Genomic DNA, 14,313 nt, shown 5'->3' with positions numbered 1-14,313 from the left:
GCCATTTGTCATAGCCTTTTCTTGCTTTCTACAGGTTTGACCTTCCATCTGCCCCAAAGCTTTTTGGCTTCCCAGAATTTGTTGGCCCTTTTTAGTGAAACATTCCTTCCCATTTGAATTAACCAATCTCACAAGTCCACGTAATGCTTCTTCTTCCTCCTTCTCCCCTCCTACCATACGAGCCTCCTTCCACAGCCCTGCTTCAATGGAGGAAGCTAGCCACACAGAGACAAAACTCCCCTCTGTTCGTACCTCTACCTTTCGTGGAATGTCTTCTGGCTTCACACCACTTAGTAGGATTGCTACTGAATAAAGATCACCCCAGAAAGCTCCTTTCAAGATTCCTCCACACAATACTGCTAGACTCTGCTACTTCTTGTTTCCATAGATGAAATGGCAAGCCTATTACACGCACCACCACACCATCTTCGACAAATAAATCCTTGGAGTTGGATGTTGGATTCCATTTAAAGACTGAATGATCCGAAATCAGCCTGAACATTGATAGCTGATATTTCCAATTCATTCTCTATTGGATCTAGGAGGGCTTTACAGTTATTGAAGGGGGTTACTATGAAGACACTCTTCAGCTTCAACCTGGTTGCCAGTAAGTCAGCTACCCTCCTCCAATCATTAACCTTTTCCTTGGCTTGTATCACAAACTTACTATCCCACTCTTCTCTCTCTAGACCTCCCACCATTCTGCACTGGCCTTTTGTTTTTGCCATGACCACTGGCCCTTGTTCTACCCTGCTGTTGCTGAGATATGCCTTCTCCTTCCTTATGGAGGCTTTTTTATCATTTGCTACTCTTTGAGCTAAAAACTCTTTGAACAACCAGTCAACTTCCCCCCATCCTTGGTTCTGTTTTCCTGTTGGTAGACACACCAGTTGCCTTCGTCCCTTACCAAAAAATTCAGCCAAAGCTATGAAGAAGCCTTTTCTATTCCTCTTACATTCAACAACATATCTTCTCCCTTCTAATGTACTAAAATCCTGCCAGTTTATCTGCTTACCTTTTGAACAGGCTCCAGCTATGAACTCTCTTAGCCACTCAATCACTTCTAATCCTTCCAGCAATAGTGTACCCTTTTTCGCTTCCCTTACCTTCAGGCTTACCTTCCCCTTGATTCTCATCTCTTCGAACAGGAAATTTTTTGCTTCTATCTTCAAGGATCTCCTCCACTGACCTGCCTGCACGAACTCCATTTTTTACTGTAGTATATTTCTATCTATCCCTTCTTTTCTAAAATTTTGACACCACGAAATGATTTCCTTCCTGGTTTCAGGCAGCAAGGAGCATCATCTATTCAATATTCCACGGGAAAAAGTAAATAGGAACACGAACATCCTGTTTTTCCACTTTAATATACTGAAGGTAAGCTAGAGATATCCTCAAGACCAAGGGATGCAGCTAACCCCTTTCTGTCACTTCTTCTGACAAAGCTGAGACCACTTCTTCCTCTTTGACACCCAAACTCACCACATCAGCCATGGCTATTTGGCCCCAGTTGACATCTTGGTTTCAAATTATGTTCAACTTTATCCATCAGAACTTCATTAGCTGGTCAAGAGTTTTCATCCTCAGAAAACACACGTGCAAATTTTTCAGAAGAGTTTTCATAAGCTTCTTCAGGGACTAGTGTTTTGGTCTACCAGGTTAGTGATATTGGTTTCTAAAGTCATAATTTGAATATGCTATTGCTATTTTGGTATGGCTTCTCTTGTAATTGAGTTCCAAACATGTCATTTGTAAACCTTCTTATAACTAGAGCTTTGTCGGCCATCGTCTGGGAAACAGGCATACAAAAAAATATGTATAAATTTCAACAGGGATGGACTTCATTTAAAGCTTACCAGCCTCCATGCCTTGAGAAATAATCATTATCCAGTGATACTGCAAGAGCAAGGGCAACAGCTCTCTCTGATAGAGTCAATGGGCGAACGACTTCCAAGTCTGGAATCTGAAACATAAATGAGCAACAATTGATAAAAAATAATATGGCCAAGTTAGAAATTATACTCAGATATTCCGCATTGAAATTTTACCATTTCAGCAGGGCCCGTCCTAGGGGTGGAATCAGCATGTCCAAATCGGATCACATATTGACCGGCATCAGTGAAGAGCTGCAACACATGTTATCTATATCCCTTAGGCCATTAATTTCAGTGCCTAACACTAACAAAGGGCAACAATTTCTTGATTGCTGCATCCCCCCCTACTTTCCATGCATGATATCTTATGATACTGGTATTTTCTTTGTATAAACCATGTTGAAAGTTTGATTAAGAGGCAAAAGAACCATGTAGAAAAGATCAGGAAGCTTCATAAAACATCATTATCATACTCAATAAAGTTTCCACTTTCCATGGGTCATAGATTTAATGTAATGGTAAAATTTCCTGATGACAAGCATGAAAATGAGAGTTCAAGTATGGGAGAAACCACTTTGTAGAAAAGAAAAATGCCAAAGTTAAGGTCTGTATCCAACTACCCCTGCCAATACCCAGATAGCCAGAACCATTATTAGGTAATGGCCCTTTAGCTTCCACTTTCCAAACCAAAAACAGATTTATGTTGAAAATTAAGCAATACAGAATCTTCAAACTTCACAAATAATTAAGTAGAAGGATGACTAGGGAAAAATGTTAACTCTGGTAATAGTTTGTTCTTAGACTAGGCCACTTGGGAGCAAAGTGAGCACCAGACTAAATGGGTAACAATAAACAACAAAGAAAGCAAATACCACCAAGTACTCTATAGATAATACACTTTCTTACAAACTAAATAATAAAGATTAAAAACTGTAAAGAAATGAGACCTCAAAGCCGAAACCCCTCCAATTACGATCAATCTCAGCTAGCACATCCCCATTGATATCTTTTAAAGTAAATGTCCAGTTCCAAAACCCAGGATTTTCAACCACTGCAAACTGTTTTTTCCTGTACAATATAGTGGGAAAATATTAAATTCCTGGTACTGTAATGGACCATATAATTTATCTCCAGAACAAACAAAATTCTAAATTGCAATTTAAATAACCCTTCATACCAAAAGGATCCAAGTTAGTCCAGAACAGACAGACTGGTTAAGTACATGATATGAGGATATCATAGTTGTCAAGGTGACGCCTAGGCGTGTAGGCGCTTTTTGGGTCTCGCTCGCCCAAACGCCATATGATTATATATAACCTGTGTTAAGTTTTGCATATTCAATATTCTTTTATATTATAAGTCCATAATATAAGCATAGACATGATGCACCAAATCATTTTTTTTATTTTTTCATATTATAATAAGTTTTTATTAATTCCTTATCTTCTTAATTGAGAGATATGATATTCGAAAAGAGTTCGAGAGATATCCTCATCAAGGTGTCTCTGAACAAGAAAGAGAAATCAATCACATACACTGATACGACGTATGCTAGGGAAATCAATCACATACACTGATACGAGGTATGCTTTTCTTCTGGAACAAAAAACAGGGGCTCTGCCCCTTCTTCTTTTTCTTCTTTTTCTTTTATGAGCAAAAACAGGGGCTCTGGAAATTATTTCTTCTTCCAAATGATCAAAATTCCATGGTAGAGTGAGTTCAAGCAAAACTCAAACTCATAAAAAGAGGGAATAAGATAACTATCAGAGCGATGGAGTTCAAGCCAGCGACTACATGGAGAAGAAGGCTGGAGCTCGAAGCCAAGAAGCACGTGTTTGAAGCTTGCAGAAACAAGGGACAGGTGTGCCTGAAGATCAGAGAAGAGAAAAAAACAACTATTTTTCTTTGCAGGGATGCAGTGATTTGGATGAAGGGTTTTGTGGATGCAGTTACTTACAGCAAGAAACAAGCTGGATGAAAAGGTTAGTTGAATAATTCATCAAAAAAAAAAGGTCAGTTGAATATGGGAAGGAAAAACTTTATAGCTGAGCTGAGAAACAACAGAAAGGGGTGGTTCACAGTTATAACAGAACGTTTTGGGGAAAGCAACAGGAAGTTTGTGTGTATTCCGGAAGGAAATAGGAAGACAGGTTGGAAGTGTTTTGCAGATAAGCTACAGGAGTACCTGGTATTGACAGAGATGAATGAAAAGGTTCAGCAAAAGATTCCAACGGAGAATGCAGAGGTGGGGGAGAGTGAGAGTGTTCTGGTAGGAAAGGGAGAGCAAATAACTCAGAAGGCAGTGGAGGAATACTTACTTGCTCTGTTAAATTGAGCAAAGTGGAGTTGGAAGTTGATAAGCAGAAATGGAAGAACAAATTTGTGTTGATAGCTGGAAAAAGGATTAAGGACTGGCAGCTCATTGCAGAGGAAATAATGAAGAGTTTTAGCATTAAAAAACCTGTTCTTGTGGTGCCGTTTAGTGAAAACAGAGCCATTCTTGACATAGGGGAGGCGAAAATAGAACTCTCTTCTATTGAAACAAAGGAAGGTTTGATCATCATCGAAGAATGGTGTATGTCCTGTAATGAGCGAGATATTACAGTAGTCAGTAGGTTGCTTCTTCTTGGGGTGTCGTTCAATTTCTGGAATAAGTCGATAGTAGATAAAATAGTCCACACGATGGGTGGATTAATGGAGGAATGCAGCTTCAGTGACTTGACAGAGATCAAAGTAAGAATCCGGGGGATCAAGCCGGAGGACCGTCTGGTCACTTTCTTCTTGGATGGACTATGGAGGAAGATTTGGGTCCTGACGGAAGTGGAAGTGTCTCTGTTGAGGAGCTGTTCGAAGGAGGAAGAAGAAGGTGACATGGAGGAAGGAAGCATACGTGACAGAGTGTTAGTGGGAGGGGAAGGAAAAGAACAGGGGGAACTTTTGGGGGAAGAGGAATAGTCAGGTTCCAAAGGGGTATTGGGCAGCCACATTGAAAGAGGAAATAATTCAAAAATATTTAAGGCGAAATGTCAGGTGGTCGGCCCATCATATGCTGATATGGCGAAGATTATAAGTGACTCGAGCTGCCGAATGGCTCAATCTGAGCCGGTTAAAATTATGGGTGGCTTGACTTTCAAACTGGGGAGTATCAGCAGAGACCCATGTGATAACTTAAAATCTCACGTAGGTCGGGGCAGAGAGCTGGAAAAGAAGTCGAGCGGGTCGACATTTGAACTGGGGGGGGGATGTGTTAGTGACCCACGTGATAACTTAAAGCCTCACGTGGGTTGGGCTAAGGGGCTGGTAAGTGTGCCGACTGTAGATAGACCTTCTGGTCTATCTTCTTCCAATGCGGCGATTTCAGAAAGGAGAAAACTGCAGTGGTGGAGCGAGAACAACAGTGATCTACAGTGGGTGCCCTGCCGAAACTATGAAGACCCTTGTTCTTTGCATCGTTTCTCATAGAAATCGAATCCCAGGTATGCAAGAGAGAGAACTGGAGAAAGGGAGGAATTGGATGAAGGTTGGGTGCACTGTGGAGTAAACAACGAAGAGCCGGAGGACAGTTTGGATGAGGGTACCGGCATTGGAAGCGTGAATGATGATGGTGAGTACAACATAGGTGACTTGGGCATGCTGAACATTACAAGCCTATTCCAGGAGGACATAGAGGAGAAATGGAGATTGAACCCAGACGGCCATAGAAATCTGATAGTTGATGAAGGAAGAGTTGGATCTTATGATGTAAATGAGGCTGAAGACATTAGTCAGAATGTAGCGCTCCCAAGACTTTCGATAGTGCAAGGTGCAAAAGAAGGGGTAAACTTGGAGAACCTGAGGCAGAACGGGAACACACCAATAAGGGATAAACATTGGGTAGAGAACACAGATTGCCAAATTGCCCAAAGGACAGAAAGGCTTACCAACCAACTCAGGGAGACAGACATTGACCAACCTTCTGAACAAGAAAGGGAGGATGGGACAACATTCCATGCCCCCACTCATCCTTCCAATCAAACCCAGGTATGACTTGAACTCAGGTAATGCTAAAAAATTCTTGGAACAAACTTGGGTGGGGGATGCCCCTCTAAAGGACCAATTTCCTTCTTTGTATGCACTCTCTAACCTTAAAAATGAGCCAGTTTCCTCCTTCATAACTCCCTCCTCTTCCACTTCTAGGTTTGGGTGGAATTTGAGCTTGAGAAGGGCTGTGAGAGACTCAGACCTTGACAGCATCTCGAGTCTTCTTTAGCTTCTTGACAATATTTTCTTAGACCCTGCTAAGGTGGACTCTAGAATTTGGACTCCTACCCCCACTGATTCTTTCTCCTGTGCCTCTTTCTTCAAAGTTTTAAGCTAGTCCACCAGTCCTATAGCCCTCCTTTTTCCTGTTCTTGAGGTTTGGTACAAACCAATCCCTCCTAGGGTTGGTAGTTTTTGCTGGGAAGCCTTTCTGGAAAGATTCAACACTGGTGATCTGCTCCAAAAGAAGAGACCCAATACTTGTTTGTCCCCTCACTGGTGTGTTCTTTGTAAAGCTGATGGGGAGACGAGTTTTCACCTACTGGTGTCTTGCCAATATGCAAAGTCTATTTGGGAGTGGGCTCTTTCCCCATTTGGGTGTAGTTAGAACCCTCCATCATATTTGCAAAATCTGTTTTCTCCTTTTTTCAGGTGGCACATGAAAAGGGGCAGCATTATGTGGAGAGGATTGAGGGCTGCAGTTTGCTGGTCCTTATGGGAAGAAAGAAATGCTAGGATTTTCTCGGAAGTAGAGAGAAGTACTAATGAATTGAGGGCTTTGATCCTTATAAGGGTGGTACAGTGGATGAAATCACTAGAACTATTCACATATTATACAGTGGATGACATGTTGAGGAATTGAGGTGAAACTGCTAACAGTACCCAGACCAAAACAGTGATGAATGTGTCTTGGACTCCCCCCCTCCTGCGGGTTTCATAAAACTAAACTTTGATGGTAGCTGCAGAGGGAATCCTGGACATCAGGGGTTGGGGGTCTTTTCAGGGATGAGAATGGGGTTGTTTCTGCCATGTTCTCAGGCCCAATTGGAGTGGGTGACTCTCTCAGAGCCGAGATCCATGTGGTTATGGAAGGAATCCAGAAAGCCAAGGAGATGAATATCAGAAAACTTGTAATTGAAGGGCACTCGGAGGTGGTGGTTGGATGGCTGAATAAAGACTACAGTGGCTTATGGAATTACAGCAATATGAGGAGGAAAGTTAGATGGCTGGCTCGAGAAATGGAGGTTAAAATCAGCTGGATAAAAAGATCAGCTGATTTAGCTAAACAAGGGGTGGAGAGGGAGTCAATGTTCTGGGCACAGTTGTAATTATTTTTTCTGTTTCTCCTTCTCTTTCTCTTTTTCTTTTTCCTTCTTTTGGGGCTCAAGTTATAGTTGGAAGATAAGAAAGTTTGTCTTCCTCTTTGTAATTATCATTGAAAGTATTAATGAATTTAATGAAGTGTGTTATTGATCAAAAACACACTTTTTAGACAGGGGCTCCGTCCCTCCTTTTTCTTTTTTTCTTTTTGGAGCAAAAACAGGGGCTGCGCCCCTCCTTTTTCTTTTTTTGGAACAAAAAACACAGGTCTGTTTCTTTTTCTGGAAGAAAGATAGGGGCTATGCCCTTCCGATATTTCTATTTCAACGGAAAAAATAGGGGTTCATCCCATTTTTATTTTATTTTTTTTAGACATTAAGCAACGCCTAGGTGCCCGCCTAGGCAACCAGGCGACTAAGCGCTCCCCCGTCGCTTAGGTTCACCTTGGCGCCTTGAACACTATGGAAGATATGCACAAAGTCTAGTTACTGAAAAAGTATAAACTCTGTTACTGATAAAAAAAATTAAGATTTCAGTGTGGAACTACAGATAGGATCGAAGTTAAATGTGAAAGTGTTTACATGGATGAAAGAATGAACTAATTAGGGCTATTTGAGCATAAGTTGGTATTGAAAGAAGCAATAGATCCTAGAAAATAAGATATTCATATTGTTTTTGATAACTGTGCTTAAGTGCTGAAATCAGAATGCAGAAAAGATCCCAAATTTAAAAAATACCCCATTGAGCATTTCAGTAACTTAAGACCTACCTATTTGTTAACACTTAAGCAGAGGCACTGGGATGATTGTTTTAACCCTAAAATTTTGATCATATACTACAAATATACCCAAGTGTAAGATGTTTTTATGATTTGAGTCTTTCATTTTGTAGCACCTGTTTCAGCAGTTATCAGGCACCACCAAAGACAGCTGAAGGAAGAACTACCAGGTTTAACAATAACTTGAGATAGTTTCATAGGGTTTAAACAATGCCTACTAAGGCTGTATTGTATAGATTCAGAACCCAAAAGGAAATGAACAAAACAGGGATTAGAGCAAATGAAAGAAATAAGGATTTAAATGAGAGAAGTTTATGGAATAAACATTTATTTTCTATAAATGACTAGATTTCAGTAAATAACAAAAATATAAATCAAAGAATGCCATGTTACCCTAAATACAAATCATACACTCTTTTCCAAAGATGCCATCGCCTGTGAACAACACCAATTTCCTATAAACAATAAGACAACATGGAATGAATTACAAAGTCAATCTCCTTTTACCTAAAAGTATGCCAAGGTATCAAATTCCAACGAAGTATGAGATGTAATTTATAAACGAAACCAAATGCCCACACCTTGCCATTTATCTCCGCATAAATTGTGCTGGTTATCCACCAAAATGGCCTGTGAACCTAGATTTAGTAGTAAACAAGCTATCAAAATATAGAAGTATTATATCAAGAACTAACAGAGATGAAAAATCGCAACCACATGCAAGGAAAAGAATGTGCATTCCTCACCCTAAAGAGTTCATTACCCATGGCATCAGTGATATAAGCAAGGAAAGGACGCCTTGTGCGAAGCACCTATAGAAATTTTTTTAATAGGTCCACACTCAGTAACAAGGAGAAAGACAAAAGATGAATGTAGGAGAAACATCAACTATAACCTGAAAAAGTTTAAAAATAGAGAAAGGCAATAATGCCTTTGAGTGTTCAAAACCAACTAATCTTAAGAATTTAAGATATGAAACAAAGAGAACCCTATTTCTGCAGAAAGATACACCTTCCAACATTGAAATTTGTTGACAAATTGAACCAGCATATATATCTTCTTTTATATCAGTTTTTTGGGTCTGTTATTACATGTTGTTGTTGTCCTTGTTTTTTTTCTTTATTGGGATGTTCTTCTTACTTGTTATTAGACTGTTAATGGCAGAAATGTAATTTTATTTTTTAGCTACACGAAGTAAATATAAAAGTTAGTCAGATCTCACATTGTGACCCACGATCAGTGCACTCTTCCCTTCATTCTCTTCTTTGTTTCTTTACAGCAACTGTTCCCAAATTCTTTCTCCTATTTTTCTTTGATTTTTCCTTGATTACTTGCTATTTAATCATCAAGTAGGTATCAGAGCCAGTTTTCTATACTTCTATGTGTGTGAAACCCATGTATAGGTAGGACCAGCAGTGTAAATGGGTGTTAGAAGCTGATCACCATTGTTGGTGTCACCTGATTTCTTTAAGGATTTTTTGAGATATTTGATGTTTTTCTGCCTAGAAGTGTTTCCTAGAGTATGATACCCAAAAATCAAGGAAAATCAGAAATGTCAAGTGAAAACCGATTAAGAGTTGTAGAATTTTCTTGGGGTTGGTACTCAAGGTTTATTTGATTTATTTTAGACCCTTGTTGAGATCGACACCCATTGGAGGGACATCCAAAACCAAGGTGTCTAGTGAAAGTGTCTCTCCTTTTCTTTCTTCTCATTGGTGCCAAGGTTGGTCCAACCCTGAGCTTTGATTCTTGAACTGTAGGTCAAAATCTTACTTCAAATATTGTTTTGGGATATTTTTGAAAAAAAATGATCATTTAAAATCAACAGAAGCTATTGGAAGTGACTGGAAGCAAGGTATGGCATTTGGAACTATGCTGAGAGGAGCTGGGAATCTCCAGACCAGTGTTTTAAAAGGCGTGGGAGGTGTACGCCTGGAGGCGCACCTCCAGGCGAGGTGCTCCTAAAACGCCCTGAGGTGTATGCCAGAGGCGTTGACACCTCTGAGGCATATGCCATATGCGCTTTTTTCATGAGGCGTACACCTCATGCACATCTTATATAAAAAGACAAAAAAAAAGAAAAAAAAGGAAAGGAAAAGAAAGGAAAGGGAAGGGAAGGGAAGAAAAGATAAGGGGAAAGAAAGTGGTTTGCCCCCTGCCCCTTCGGTTGGGGGGCTTCGCCCCCTAGACCCCCCTGCTTTAGCGAGCTCGCTCACCTCCGCTTCGACAAGACCCCCCCCCCCTTTCAACTAATGTTATGCATATTTATTCTTCTTAATATAAAATATTTTTATAAAAAATAAAGAAAAAATGAGATCCCCCCTTCCTCCTCCTAACCCCCCTCCTCTTAAAGGAGGCTTACGCCTCCTTTGTGTTCAGGAGGCTTACGCCTCTTGCATTCTGAACTGCACGTCACACCTCTAGGTAGTGGAATGCCTCGCATCACACCTCTGCATTTTAAAACATTGCTCCAGACTAAAGGGATTACCACTATAGTGAAGTTAGATGGTACAAAGCATCTAGGAATGCTGTAGAACCAGATCCTAAGACCCCCATCAATCACAATGGATACAAGAGAATTATATAGTATTATCTGAGGATGCAGGTGAATAATCTGAAGCAGGAGGAGATGCCACTTGCGCTTTACACTACAATTCTACTAGAAGGAAATTAACCTTTTGCAGGCAATATACAGTGGTGATAAGAGGGATGTTGATAACTCACAAGAGAATGGTGAAGAGGAACAAAATGCTTGATTTACTTACAAGACTAAACTCAGAGACTTGTTGCCCTCACAAGTTTATCCTCTTGTGCATAGTTAAGAGAGGAGAGTTACGTTGCAATTACTACCTGATTTTACAGAACATGTGGCCACATTTAGACCTAATCTTGTCCAGTAGAGGGTTCTGGTGATCATGTAGGAAAGAAGGAGGTGGTATGTAAACATTGTAACTTGTAAAAACCCAAACATAGTAAGGATACATGTTGAGAGATACATCCACACTTTAAAACCTGCCAGATTTCGAGATGGTAAAAAGAGTAATGCTAATATCGCTACTACAACACTGGAGGAGCCTGCATCTACTCCTATTCCACCTAGTTTGCCTCCACAAAAGACACTTGTTGTGAACACAGAAGAATTCAAGAAGTACAGCAAGTATCTGAGACAGTTGGAGAGTTTGGTAGAAATTACATCTTCTGGAAGAGGATCGACTGCCTTTGCACATACAGGTACCCATGCCATTGCTAATCATGCCTTGGTAACAAGTAATCAAAATATCTCTTGGATAATAGACTCAAGGGCTTCTGACCATATGACTATCTTACCTTTCTTATTCTAGTCTAGTTCCTTATGTTCTGGCAATGATAAGGTATCCATTGCCAATGGATCTCTTAATTTTATTTCTAAAAAGATGTTATGATAACTGATGACTTGACCTTTTCTTCTATCTTTGGTGTTCCTAAACTAAATACAAACCAAATTTCTATTAGTAGTGTCTGTGTGAATGTAGGGGCTGGGTGGTATGCCACACATGGATTCATGAGGGAAGGTTTGCCAATGTTAGGTAGATTGGACATGAGGGTCATCAAGTTTTGTGGGGCTATTTTGAGCAGGAGTTTGTTGGTGTGAAAATTTTAATAAATTCTCATGCAACATAATTCACTCAATCAAGTGATTGAGTTCTTATTATTTTGGGTAAAGCCCCTTCAGGGAATCATACGGATTGTTCCCCTTAATTACATCTCCACAAGAAAGTAGAGAACACCTTTTTAATCTGGCTTGGAGAAATGAATGCACAGAACAAAAGAGAAGAACAATAGAGTACTTTAAAAGAACTTTTCACTTGCAATTCTTTTACATCAAGTGTTACAAAAATGAGAAGAAAACAAAACTCTACAACAATAAATTTCTCTCTTTTCTTTTTGATACAAAAAAGATCTCCTTCTCACTCCTTTCTTCACAATAAGTTGTAGACAATCAAATGAAATTGTGATTGTAGACAGCCTTAACCCTTCGGGATTTTGCAGACAAGAAGGGAACCGTAGTCAATCAATTTGCATTTTGATTGTAGACGATTTTATTCCCTTGTTCTTCATTTTTATTTGAAGGGAACCATAATCAGTCTTTGAGAATTAGACTTTTGATGGTTTAATCCCAAGATTTGTCTTGGAAGAGGGACCATACTCAACCAAGTAGAAGTACCTGGTCGTAGATGGTTTATTTCCCTCTTTTTCTTTTCTCAAAACTGAAAATAAAAGAGAGAGAGAAAGAAGGATACATAGCAGAAGACATATATAGGAAGTATTCTCTGAGAGGATGTTCCTTTTCCTACCTGTATTAGCGAAACTTCTTTTCCTTCCCTGCCTTCCCTTGAGCACCTCTCTTTTCTTATCTCCTTATCTTTGCTTTTCTTAAGATAAGTAATCTCTTGTGACAATTTTCTCCAAAGAGTATCTCCATCTGTGCTTCTAGCTTCCCCTTAAGGAGCTTAAATAGGGAGTGGGGTAGTTATGTAACTACCTCCTCCTCCTAGGTGAAGGACATCTGTCCCTCCCACTTAAAGAGAGGGAACTCCCGTATGGAATACTTTTTTATAGTTTTAATGATTTTGCTAACAGACTAGCCAACCCACTTATTTGAATTCAATTTATTTAAATATTATTTGGATTAAAAAATTGCCTTCAACAGAGTTGTAGATTTCGTATATCTGATATTGTCCCCACTTTATCTGGGGTCTTTACATCTTGTGAGCAATGGGAAGTTTTGTTGCATGATTGCATATCTAGATGGGGCTCTCTTTTTGTGCTTGGGCTGATAAGACCTATTTGTATTTAATTCTTCTTTATAAAATTTTTATTCTAGCATCAAGTCTATCATAAAAAAAGGATATGCTGCATGTTTGCATCAAATTACACTAGGAGGTGCTTTCTACTTAGAAGTGAAGAAAAGGCTAGCTGCTCAAGATTGGTTTTTTACCATAGAGGGATCTATTTTGCTGGAAAGGGGTTGATAGCTGTAAATTAAGGTATGTAGGCTTGGATAGTGTCATAAATCCAAGATCTTTTTTTGTCGGTCTTTCCTTTTGAAAATTTAGAAGTGCTGAATATAACTTGTTTGTTTTTCTGTATGGGAGCTATGGATTTGATTATGGTGGGGATATTTCTGTTTATGTGGATGATTAGGGTGTTTATTTCCTTTTAGATTATTTCATGTAATGTCACTCTCTCTCTCTCTCTCTCTCTCTCTCTCTCTCTTAATGAATTATATTTTATTCTATTTTGTAATCAAAAAAATCCCCTACCATATATGTTTCTCTAACCATATAGGCTTCCCCTAAAATTGCACAAGGTTATATATCTATGTATAAAGTGTATAGAAAACAACAAGACCAGTTATCATACCTGTCTAGCAATGATATTACTCTGCTCACGTATAAAACCCGCAGGCTGGAAATAAAAGAAAATGTATAAATTCAAATGAAATTTTTGCAAGACAATCACACAATCTGGTTTTTCTTTTAGTCACTGGTTACAGTACAGAGGTGTGTCACATACTGTCTGAGGATAGCATGGATCTACTACTGCATACTGGTTCTCCTGCAATTCCAGGAAAGACTTAGTACTGAGAGCGCACACACATGCACACACACACAAATACGAAAAAAAAAAAAAAAGAAAAGAAAAAGAAAGCAACACGTTAATTTACAGGAAAAAACAAAAAAAAAAAAGTGGACAACTGCAGTAGTGGAGAAATTGTTCAAAATCTAAGACCAGAACGGTATATCAGTGACAAAAAATGACATTGTGCAATGTGCCCCCCATCCAGTTGCAGTAGGCAAAAAACATAAACAGTCTCATTTCTCAAATTGTTTTGCCATTGTAGAAAGTAATAATAGCAACCAAGCCTGTCACAGTAATCAGTGCTCGATCAACACATCCACAAAAAATGTATATTAGATTTCATGCATATTATATCAGTTACTGTTTCCAGTTTGACTGAAACCAAAACTTGGTAAAAGCTCAACAAATTAGTAAATCCTTTGTTCTGCATTTCATTTTACTATGACACAATGACAGAAGAAAAGCCCAAAATATGAACCCACCAGTGAAGAAAGATTAAGGAGACTCAAATCCAGAAATATATTTTCAAAAGACAGAGTTCAGAGATGATAATGGGACCATATTTCTCTAAGAGGAAACAAGTAAAACCATAACCAAAGATACAAACTAAAACTTAATATCACATTATGCCTCACATTTTCGCTTACAACCAAAGAAGCCTTTGTACCATGACCATTTCAACCAGCTAACTGACTAAAA

At 39.2% G+C, this 14,313-nt stretch overlaps 1 protein-coding gene across 4 annotated transcripts in view; it reads right to left on the bottom strand.

The window, feature by feature from the left end:
- Positions 1-14,313, bottom strand: part of LOC104596311 (scramblase-like protein) — a 39,513-nt gene that overhangs the window by 12,595 nt on the left and 12,605 nt on the right. For 2 of the 4 annotated variants that reach the window (XM_010257382.3, XM_088895340.1), the window contains 8 exons: positions 13,549-13,590; positions 13,396-13,440; positions 8,739-8,804; positions 8,574-8,630; positions 8,386-8,447; positions 2,822-2,942; positions 2,049-2,126; positions 1,857-1,963 (listed from right to left, as the gene is read on the bottom strand). In XM_010257382.3, the coding sequence (XP_010255684.1) occupies positions 1,857-1,963; positions 2,049-2,126; positions 2,822-2,942; positions 8,386-8,447; positions 8,574-8,630; positions 8,739-8,804; positions 13,396-13,440; positions 13,549-13,590 (578 nt within the window). The remainder of the gene's footprint in view (positions 1-1,856; positions 1,964-2,048; positions 2,127-2,821; positions 2,943-8,385; positions 8,448-8,573; positions 8,631-8,738; positions 8,805-13,395; positions 13,441-13,548; positions 13,591-14,313) is intronic. The other 2 variants (XM_010257383.3, XM_088895339.1) reach the window with 2 other exon arrangements.

Source organism: Nelumbo nucifera, chromosome 1 (genome assembly GCF_055504915.1).
Source record: "Nelumbo nucifera cultivar China Antique chromosome 1, China Antique-T2T, whole genome shotgun sequence".
NCBI classification, from domain to species: Eukaryota; Viridiplantae; Streptophyta; class Magnoliopsida; order Proteales; family Nelumbonaceae; genus Nelumbo; species Nelumbo nucifera.
Note: the sequence above shows the minus strand (reverse complement) of the source record. Positions and strands in the feature narration are given on the sequence as shown.